Here is an 11,743-nt window from a genome sequence, read left to right as displayed (position 1 = left end):
GTGTTGGTTCCTGACGCAAACAAGGAAAGCAAAATGGCAGCCAGTAACACTAAGCAATGTGGAACTGTAGTTACAAGTTAAACGTATAGATGCTTACATACTCCTTTATGAAGTTACCCAAAGTAGTTTCCATTTTGTCGTTGAGTTAGGGATACCATTATTGAGATGGGTTTAAAATTAAGTACAAATAATCAAACACGTATGCGGACCTATTCAGCGAGTACCCCTGGCTCGAGTAATGGTGGTGGTGCGGGTACAGATGTTGTGGCTCGGAATGGTGCTCAGTCATCAAGAGCCAGAGCTAGAAGTCTTGGAAACTTTCAGTCAGGGAACTCTGGATCGTTAAGTATTCCAGGGACTTCAGGTGGTACTCACAGAAGCAGTTCGCCGGATTCAGATTCCAGTTCCCCAGAAGATGGTGCCCTTTCTTTGTTTGGTGGAAGAGCACCTTTCACAAGCTCATTACCAGTTCCAATGCATCTATTTGCACTACAAGGTATGTTAGTTGTTACCTATTCTTATTCAAATTTAAAGTCAAAATAATTATTTCAAATAAAGTGTATGCAAATATTTTGGCTGCTTCGTAATGCATATACAAGGGTAAATCAAAATGAAGTGATAGACAAAGGCGTGACAAAGGCATCCACCCAGAAAAAGACTCTGTGTCTCATTGGAAGATTAGGCTTTATTAAAAATCAAGTTATTTCTTCAATCATGTCCAGTGTTATTACTTATTGGAAGCTAAAGAATACAAACAGGATTTGTGGGGTTTTTTTTAAAGTATTCTAAAAAAGTATTTACAAATGCCTATTCAAATGAGACTGAACATTATAATTATTTGGCCAATTCTAGACAGAAAAAATACGCATGCACAAAAGGAGAGAAACTACTGCCTTTATTCGCGGCAATGTTTTCAATGGTACTGGGCGTGCGTGTATTTACAAACTACAGAACCCTAACCTTACCCTAGCACAGCTATTAATGTCACTGCGCATGCACAGAACTATTGAGTTTCGTATTTTCAGCAGAAAAATCTTTTTCCAAATAGTCACTTCCGTAATTATTTAGGCCTAGGCCCTTCCAAAAGTAAATATTGGTGGTCCTGAATAGCCAATCTTTTTCTTACAACAGTGAAACTTTGAATTTACATTTAAATAGAAATTCAGCCTTAAAAGCAAAAAAAAATATTTTTCTTTCAATGCTAGTAAAATGATTTTGCACCCCTGAGCCAAAATCAAATGGGCCCATGCCATTCTAATTATCAGATGTGCTTTAGATTTTAGGCAGTACAGTGTTATAAATTGTTGAGTGTACAAACAAAAGACGCTACTAATCATCAGACATTGGGAATTAGCCTAATTATTAAATAATTAAGGCCTTTATGTTAATGGGCCTTTCTGAATCTCCCGGATTATGTTTTACTGTTCTTAGATAATAACAGAGTACTTTGATACAGGCAAAAAAAAAAAAAAACAAACAAAGAACTAAAATATTGGGGAAAAAATATCAAGAAGGAAAAAAGCATTGTTCAAGCCCTTTGTGCCTAATAAGAAAAAACGAAAGAGTTTTAACTGAGTTTGAAAGATGCTTCATTTTATTTAAGTAACTGAGTTGAATCTGAAGGTATTTACTATACTCTACATTTTAATCATAGTGTTTTACCCTGTTATAATTTGGCTGATCATATGTACAGGTATCAGCTATCACACTGTACATAGCTATTTAATTACTGTGTACCATGTAACATGTTATGTAACAGACAGCATCTTTAATTATTCAGGTTTTGGTCACCCTTCAATTTACTTCAAAGAGAATAGTGACCAAACATGTTTATTTCACAACTGAGTTATCTACCTTAATATTTTATAAAGTACCTTTTTGTCAAGGAGTCCCATAATTGTTTTATTAACCAACTAGGATAAAAATCCAGTTAAAAAGAGGTCTAGCCTGATTGTTAAAAAATATTCATTCCCTGTGCTTATTTGTAATGTTGTCACTTATACTAAATTTTAAAAAATGCCTTTCATTTTATTTTCATGGGTGATATGGAAAGAAGCAATTAGTGAAGAAAAGTCATTTGTGTAGTATGTAGCAGAATATTGTATTGTGTTGCAGAGTATTGCATTACTATATGTAACAGAATTTTGTATTGTATTATGTAGCATAATATTGTATTATGTTGCAGAGTTTTGTATTATGTAGAAGAATATTGTATTGTATTTTATTATGTAGCAGAATATTGTATTATGTTGCATAGTTTTGTATTATGTAGAAGAATATTGTATTGTATTGTATTATGTTGCAGAATATTGTATTATGTTGCATAGTTTTGTATTATGTAGAAGAATATTGTATTGTATTTTATTATGTAGCAGAATTTTGTATTGTTTTAAGTAGCGGAATATCTATTATGTATCAGAATATTGTATTGCTATATGTATCAGAATATTGTATTGCATTAATGTAGCAGAATATTGTATTGTATTATGTATCAGAATATTGTATTGCATTAATGTAGCAGAATATTGTATTGTATTATCTAGCATAGTAATGTATTGTGTGGCAAGCAAAGAGCCTTGAGCTTGATTCTCCACTTCCTTGTTTACTCATCATTGACAGCTATCTCTTCTATCAGGGAAACAGGATATACCTCATTGACTTTTGTCTTGCACATCTCCAATAGCAAATCTTTGTTTAGCCTAATGTGTACTAGAAGTAGTAGAAGATGCATTGATACAAAAACACATTTCCATGACAAAGTAGCTCACACAAAAAAAAAGAAATCAATGGAAAATCTCTATAGTGTGAGGCTATTTAGCTCGACGGGATCTGAACCCACTACTCCAGGCTTAGCATTGTCACGCTTGACATTGCGTTAAATCAGTTTACCAGGCTTAAATTTTAAGCATAATTTCAGGCTTCAATTACATTTTTAGCTGCCTATAGTCATCTCAATAACCTTTTATGTTGAGTCAGTTGATCTCCCTGATTTTGTTTTGTCCCCATACTGCTGTAGAATTGTCTAACAATGGGCCTACATAGTCAGTTTTTTACACATATAATAGTTTATTTTACAACAAATCAATGAGGCTTAATTCTGTTTATTCTTTCAATGAAAGTTGTTTAATCATCTTTGATCTAGTTCCAACCATTGGGAGGTGTAGGTTTTTTGCCTGCGTTGTCAGTAACAGTTTGATTATTTCCATTTAGAATGCCTAACATACTGATCTTTATTAAATTTTGAGCGATATTGTTTATTTCTCCTGTACAGAAAGTTAGTCACCATCAACATATAAAAAAAATGTCTACATACAAGAGAATATAAAAAGTCTAGTAAAATAACAAAAATATTTTAATATTTCTCAAATAGACCTAACGATGTATCTCTATCAACATATCACCCATTTTTCTGCATATAACAAATCTGGCAAAAAACAACATCATAATATTTTAGTATTCCCACTCAACTAGCCCTAATAGCTTTTTAAATACTTCACATATTTTGTCCTGTCACCAGAGAACCAGCATATGTAAACAAAGAAGGACGTCTGTTAGAGAGTTCTTTAAGCAATGCTGTTCAATATTATTGACCAAACTCTGTGTGGAGTGTGGATCAGCCCACAGAACCAGAAAAAAAAAAATTAAAACAACATTCCCAGCCAGACTAATGAAAAAATTTGTTTTGGCTAACGACAGAACAAATATTGATTACTTTAGCTGGACAATATACAACTGTTGATGTTCTAAGACAACTATATACAACATCTACTGTACAAATGTAGATGCTCTAGGCTAACTTCTAGGCTAACTACTGTACAAATGTTGATGCTCTTGTCTATCTTTTGTACAAATGTTGATGTTCTGGGTTAACTACTGTTGTTACTAACTGTTGTACAAATGTTGATACTAACTTATGTACAAATGTTGATGTTCTAGACTAACTACTGTACAAATGTTGATACTAACTACTGTACAAAGGTTGATACTAACTAATGTACAAATGTTGAAACTCTAGACTAGCTACTGTACAAATGTAACCTCTATGCTTTACTCTAATGCTGTTTTCTGGTCTAGCAGTGATGTCCTCACCATACAAAACATTTCTTCCCCCCCCCCCCCCCCCCCACCACATAATCAAATTTAATCAATTGATCTTTTGTGTTCAGACGTGTTTAACTCTTCTTTGTGTATTGATTCTTAAAAACTTGGCCCTCAATCACTGGAAATATCTTTCCAGGAATAGCAGGCAGGGGGGGTGGGTGTTGGATATTTTATTTTGGTTATCTCTGACATGCATACAAATTGTTTCCTTAATAAAAAAAAAGCATTAATTATCATATTTTTTTAAGCTTATTTTTTATGTAAGAGATGTTGTCTATTCACTGAGTTTGCTATTTTGACAGCTGTGTTCAAAATGAAAAGCTTGAATTTACATACCTTCATAAACCAAGTTAATCTTATAATTTTTTTTTAAAGTGTAAATTTACATTTGTCATACATCTTTTCAGGTCAAATATCACTCAACAGGATGCCATTTAATTGTATCTCCTAAGTTGTGATATTAAATGCTATAAATGATTTCAGTGTATGTATATAACTAATTAAATACTTATATACATATTTATCTGTTGCATTCTTTGTGCCATAGATTTTTATACCCCATTAACATACGAATTGATTATATTTGATGGGTAAAATAATACATGATTCTGCTGTAGTACCGTCTGATTTTCAGATTAACTCAATCCAAGGATAAAGACATATGTAAAAAGCAGTTGTTATAATATTTTTACTTTACTGTCTGTTTTTACGAATGCTATTGCTAACTTATGTTGTTTCTGTTTGAAGAATGTGCCACCTGTTTGATTGCAGGTATCAAGTGCCCTGTGTGCTCAAAGCAGGTAGCCTCAGATGATATAGAATGCCATCTTGTCATGTGTCTCACAAAACCACGTATTAGCTATAATGGTAGGTCATTTTTATATATAAACTGTAGGTCATATTGTCTATATTGGTCATCTTTTTACATTCGTGCCCAAGACTCATGAGGCAGATGAAGTAGAGTTCATATGTTACAATTACTTTAGCATATGAGGGGATAGTGGGATTAGCACTTTGCCCACCAGCCACTTTTTTTTCCCTACTGTGAGTTGGGTACCCATTTGAGCTGGATAGACTCAGATGTCCTACAGACTCGAGTCCAGGGTCCAAACACAAGACTTTCTGGTTATCAGTCCCAAGCTCTACCTTTTTACCACGCCCCCATCTGCCCCATGTGTCATGGGCACAAACGGAAAAAGATGATTAAAGGTTACGAGCCGGCCCGCGGCATAACATACGCCGCTATTTAGTTGTTTCTAATTTTCAATAATTCATAATTTGTGAATTCGACAGTACCAACGCTGACACTAAAAATATTTCTTTAAAACACTATAAGTAGCTCGTTAAGGACCATAACCCCCCCCCCCCCCTTTCCTTCCCCCCCCCCCACCCCCCTCCCCCCCCCCCCCCCCACGTTTAAAATCGTTGGCTCTGCTTGTAAACATTTAGAGTGAACACAGCTCACTAAAACCATGTAGGGGTGGGGAGGTAGGGAGAGCGTTTGCAGCTTGTTTTCTAACGGCTCGAAGAGGAGAATTATATATATAGATATGCTCATTTGTACCTCACCTTTAGCCCACATGTAACACATTTATGTTATATCACTCCTCCATTGTGTTTATACCATGTGTGTTTGTCCATGTTACAGAGGACATCTTGTCAGAAGACAAAGGGGAATGTGTCATCTGCTTTGAGGACCTCATCCAAGGGGACACAATTGCCAGACTGCCATGCCTTTGTATATACCATAAAGGGTAAATTGTAGTCCCAGCAGTTTGTTAAATCTTTAAAGAATTTGATATGTAAAAACCCTTTTAGCAATAATATTAAATCAATCTTTGCCAGTTTTTGTTATAAACTTTATTTTGAAGGGAGAAAGCTCCAGGTAAAGTAAGTTTTATTTTTTAGAGCCATTATTAAGATGCTATTTTCTACATAATGCTTAAGTAGGATTTTTTTAGTGTGAAAATTGTGCGACAGTAAATCACTGCTTACATTGTGTAGAATAAAGATATAGATCTACATAAATATTTGAAGAAATATTTGAAAACTTTTTTTTAAAGTGATTACCCTCGTTTTATTTTAAATGCCTTCTCTCCCTCTCATCTTATAAAAAAAATTGTTTTATTTTCTAAACCACTTTACTGCGTACCTTCTCTCTGATGATAACTTTGTTGTCCTGCCATTAGGCACAGGCCCAAACATTTGTTGAAATTTAATTTCAGATGCATTGACAAGTGGTTTGAGGTCAACCGGTCGTGCCCAGAACATCCATCAGACTAGTTGAAACCGCGATAACTGGTTAACATTTTGCTTTTATTAAAAGACTTCTTTGTTATATACATATATATATATATATTTACATATATATATATATATATCATACAGTTTTGATTTACGTGATACAAACAATGGGTTTGCTAACCCCAACTTCAGATAAATGTGTATATAATTGTACATACACGTTCTTAAGATGATTGTTTCGATAAATTCAATTCTTGAGGATGCCATGCTGATTGTGAAACATACAATTCCATCTTGGTTTAATTGAGAGGATGCTTGTGCAGCTTTGAGGAGTGGTCATCGTCGTGGCAGAGTTGAGTGAATGTACAGCTTCAATTCAAGATCTGGTCTCTGTAATGGCCTGTATTTTGAGATGAGTGAATGGACAGCTTCAATTCAAGGTCTGGCCTCCATTATGGCCTGTATTCTGAGACATATGAAAGGACAGCTCCAAGGTTTGGCCACCATGGCCCATATTTTAACCAGGATATGTACACCTGCCTCCTCCCTACACTTCTGTTGATGCCTCTATTATTATAGCTTTTCCTTTATGCATAATTCTACTTTGTTGGTGTAATAAATGTACTGTGTTTTTTATTTTATTTTTGTTGAGCATTTTTCTATGTTGAAAAAAAATTGCTTTCTTCAGAAGTTATTGTTTTGTTTAATTCCCAGATTTTAAACATTATTTACTTTTGATAATTTTTGTGTCATTTATTGTTTTTTTATCCGTCTTTTTTATTAATGAAGTAGATATCTAATTGGATTATGTAAATTAATTTAGCAAAGAACTGGGGGGGGGGAGGGGATTTAACAGAATTTAAAACTTAAGGATAAATTTCTCGCAATGAGCTACCCAAAACAACAAAAGATCATTCCAATTTGTCTTCAATACTTGTGTGAGCTTTATTTAACAGGCGCAACCTTTTACAATACAATTGATTCTAAAATTTTACACACCTACTGATAGTTGTTTTTTTTCCCCAGTAACTTTTAAAGATTAATTTTCAAAATTGATTTCATGGCAATAAAAACGAAAATTTAAAACAAATTTCAGCTTAAGTCCTTTTTAACTGCTAGGTGTATTCAGATAAGTTGTACCACCAAAACTGGCTTCCTAAGAGAGTGATTAACGTCACTGTCTCTCACACTATGCACATGTTCTCTCATCAATATGGCCAGCTATATTTAGAACCATCCACACATTTCTTCCATTTCTTTATATACATATTTGTTTTGATTTTAATTAATTTTTCAACTTAATTTGCAAATATTTAAATAATCACAGCAACAACATAAGCTGTAATTTGCACTTTGATGTTTTATTTCATTCATTACTAGATAAACAGACAAACGAACCATTGATTTTATGTTAGAGGCATTAAATATGTGAATCTTGCATTAAAGTTTTAGTTACAGTATGCTGTTTAAAAAATAATTATAGATTTAGTTGTTAAAACTACCATGGGGCTATTTTTAAGTCCCTTTTTTTTGTTCTTGTATTTTTGTTTTAAATAGGTTTTCTTTTTTTTCTAGCAAGGTAATATGGTTTACATTAAACATATCTGGAAAGTTAATGGTAATTGAAATCACCATTTCAGAAGGTTTTGAGTCATGATGATACAACAGTTTATGGTCCAGTGTGTAATGGTTTAGTGCTGTTGATTAATCCGGTCACAGAAACAGGTTGCCCTCAGTTGGGATTACATTAGGTGCTTTTGTTGTTTTTAAAAAAAAATTGTTTCCACCCTTGTAATTCCACATTTTTCTTAAGTTTTGAAACCTTTTCTTGTTATTTTTATGTAGTTTGTTTTAGATAATATCCAGCAGATGTAGCTTTTCTAAAATTAAGTATTGGTGTAGAGGTATTTTTGTGCTTAAATGGGTTTTTTTTTGTAGAAGTAGTGTTATTTTTTAAAAGAAATTTATTAACATGTAATGAACCACGCCATCACATTTAATACTATAGTACTAACCTGAATGTAGGTTGTTTCGTTTTTAAGCCTGTCTTTGAAATGTTATATTTTGTATGATTTAGTATATTTGTTAATGATAGATAACGTTAATTACTCAAGAATAATTTTAACAGTGTGGTTTGGATTTCCACATTTTGACATTAACACATATTTGGTGAATATAGTGAAAACACATTACCATATCTCAGCTAACTTTTAAAATGATTTTGAATTTCCACATTTCACCATATAACATTGGTCTTTTGGTCTGTATAGAAAATACACTAAAACAGTATTCACTTAACTTTTAGAAAACCATTGAGTAGTCTCATGGTAGAGCACTTTAGTCTTCAGTTTGATCCCCTTAAGTCAATAGTCCTGCAATCCACCCAGTACAGATGGGTACCTAACTATTGTTAAGGAAAGTATGCTGAAGTCACAAAAAGAGATAAACTCTACTTTACCTGATTAGGTCCTTGAGTAAAAAAAAATTACTTTGGGAAAATAATTTGGCCTTTTGTAGTTAAAAATTGTTTCTTGTGTTGTTGTTTTTTTTTTATTACTTTATGCTGTATTTTCTTTGAAAAGGAGATTCCACATTGCTTGATTTCATTTCTATTTGACAAGTGTAGAGAAAGCAGGGCATACTCAAGGCATATGTTTATGTGGGCACATTCTTCTGCATGGCTTCACTGCAGATACCAAACAGAATAATTGTTGAGTTTGTGTGATCTTGTTGTTATGGATGAAATCCCTTACTTCATGGGTGTCTGCAGAAATTTTTTTTATTATAATGGAGGTCACTCTCAGTCATTTGTAGACAATTTTGGATTTGTTCGTTTTTTCAGAGTACTTACATTGATTTTATCACAGATGTGCTTTGTATTTACATTATAACATCTCCAATTTCTATTGATTAGGTATTTTATTCCCTCAACGCTGCCTTGTAAATATCCAAGGGTTGTGCCCTATCAATACCTGATTATAAAAGAATATCAAGGTTAGCCACTGTCCCTTTATTAGAAAAGGGTCATAGAAATACCTAAACTCTACTTCATCTACTTTGTTGCCCAGGTCTAAAATGGTACTTCCTAATGTAGTTTTTTTTCAGGATACAAAATCTACTGCCCCTACCTGTCTGTGTGTGTGGGGGGGGGGGGGGGGTTTAAAGCTCCCAGTTGCTAAACCAAAAAGCCCATACCTCAAGCCTCTGGGTAGATGTGGCATTTTAGCTGGGGGAAAGCACCCCATCTAGGAGAGAAAATTTAATTAAACAACTGTTTCCTTGTAGTTTGTTCTTGGATGGACAAAACTAAGGCTATGGAAGCAAATCCAAGCAAAAAAGCAGGCTGAAGTCAGGTTCATTGGGACATAACATATTGACACATCATTCTTGTGTTGGACGAAATCGTTTCCGTTAAAATAAGAATGAAGAAGAAAGAAGTGTGGGTCACCTGATACTAAAACCTTTGCCCCTACCTATTCTGCGGACACCCATATCTGATATCCTTGTTATATGTGGACACCGGTTTCTAAGCTGTTGGTTGTTGTCAAGTTTATGTGATAATGACATATACCAGTATGATTGTGTAAACCCACTATTCATTTACCCATAGTGCGCTATTGTGTGAATAAATTACAGACTTTTTTGGTGTGGTTATTTAGATTTAGGGTGTTATCATGTTCCTGTTATGGTCTGACTATTCATGGGAGCAATCTAAAATAGGTTGGTCTGTGAAATGGTGATGTTGTTGAAATGGCTGCTGTTTGGACCTAAAATGGTGGTGATGAAGGAATGGCGGATGTTAAGACTGTAAAATGGTGATGTTGTTGAAATGGCTGATGTTTGGACTGTGAAATGGTGATGTTGATGAATTAATTGTGTTATGGTTTTTGAACCATATGCAATTTGTTAAAGAAACATTTTTGATGATTCAACTTAGTGTCCTTCTTATTGATCTAAAGCACATGATCAGTTTTAATGGAGTTTTTAGAGTTTTAGTTGATACTTTAATTAAAAATAAACACATTTTTGTTTGCGGATTATTTTTTAAAAATGAAGGTACGTTTTATATTACAATCAGTGATAAGCATATTTTGTTTGTTAGGTAATTTATTTTTGCTAGTAGCAAAGGATTGGTAGTATAATTTTATGTGTGCTATGAAAGATAAATCATCAGGTATATAAGTTTTATGTATGATATATATGATATATACATATATATATATATATATATATATATATATATATATATATATATATATATATATATATATATATATATAGGTATACAAGTCTGTAGAATGTGTGACTTTGTGCTTGTTTGTATCATGGGAGTTGAATACATGAATAATAGGCTTAAATCATTGTGGTATTGACAAAAATCTGTCATGTATGTATACTTACATTATTTTGTCTTGTATATGTCATAACTATTTTAATTGAAATATATGTATGAGCAAGCATAAATATGCATGTGTGTGTATATATACATTCATATATGTATGTGTATATATACATATATGTGTATATATATACACATATACACACATATGTATTTAAGTGTAAAGTAAATACATGTATTATGAGTGAATCATGTGAAAAATACCTCTAAACGCTTATATTTTATAATTAACCAACTTATTGGGACAAGTGTGTTGGATATAATGCTGATATTGTATGAATAAAAAAAAACAGGTTTCATTTTTCAATATCAGAATTTGTTTGAAAAAAGAAAAGATAATATGTTTTGTAATTTTTTTTTTTTTTTTAAAGTAAATTCCTGTTTTTTATGAGAGCAACTTATTCTGTGTGTTGCATTAAATTTACTCTTCTTCAAATGTTTGGGTTACCAATGAGCATATTTTTAGCCAAGAAATTAATATTTGTTCAGTTTTTGTCTGTTTTCCAAGATATGTTGTTGCCACTGTGTCACATTTTAATTATTAAATTACTGTTATTGAATTGTAAAGTTAAATTTTAAAAATCTCATAATTCTACAAACTGATTAAACCTAAAAATCTCAAATTTGACGTTTTTTATTTTATAAAATACAGAAAGAATGCCAAAAAAAAAAATCTTTCACATATTCAACTCTGTTATCTTATTCATTAAACTTTGCCTACATAGTAATTATACATATATTTTTGGATTGTATTACTTATACTAAAATACAAGAAAGACAATCTTGGAGCTAATTGTATAGCACATTGTGCCAACCAATGAATGTTGATGTAAAAAGAGAATTTGTGTAGAGAACCTATTGGTGATGGTGTAGTGAATGGGATCTCTAGTGTATTATTTCCTATGTTGATATTTCTATTGTTGGAAGTTTGAATGTTTTAATCAGACTTCTTTAACCCCAGTGGTTCTCAAAGTTTGATTCAGGGAGGCATCCAGATTG

General features: G+C 32.7%; 1 protein-coding gene across 1 annotated transcript; it reads left to right on the top strand.

Moving 5' to 3' along the window:
• Positions 1–15: 15 nt before the first annotated feature.
• Positions 16–10,541, top strand: LOC131951754 (E3 ubiquitin-protein ligase ZNRF2). Its single transcript, XM_059314140.1, has 4 exons — positions 16–496; positions 4,873–4,968; positions 5,750–5,855; positions 6,327–10,541. Exons 1-4 carry the CDS (start codon positions 166–168, stop codon positions 6,382–6,384), a joined length of 591 nt encoding a protein of 196 aa, XP_059170123.1. The 5' UTR covers positions 16–165; the 3' UTR covers positions 6,385–10,541.
• Positions 10,542–11,743: the final 1,202 nt, after the last annotated feature.

This window comes from Physella acuta, unplaced genomic scaffold (genome assembly GCF_028476545.2).
Source record: "Physella acuta isolate Inbredline_101_S28 unplaced genomic scaffold, ASM2847654v3 ptg000825l, whole genome shotgun sequence".
NCBI classification, from domain to species: Eukaryota; Metazoa; Mollusca; class Gastropoda; family Physidae; genus Physella; species Physella acuta.
This window is presented reverse-complemented; position numbering and strand designations above follow the sequence as displayed.

Excerpts from the sequence above, each read along its gene's own strand:
- LOC131951754 (XM_059314140.1), top strand. The coding sequence starts at position 166 with ATGGGTTTAAAATTAAGTACAAATAATCAAACACGTATGCGGACCTAT. Across the intron at positions 497-4,872 it reads GCATCTATTTGCACTACAAG|GTATCAAGTGCCCTGTGTGC; the intron begins GTATGTTAGTTG and ends GTTTGATTGCAG. Across the intron at positions 5,856-6,326 it reads CTTTGTATATACCATAAAGG|ATGCATTGACAAGTGGTTTG; the intron begins GTAAATTGTAGT and ends ATTTAATTTCAG.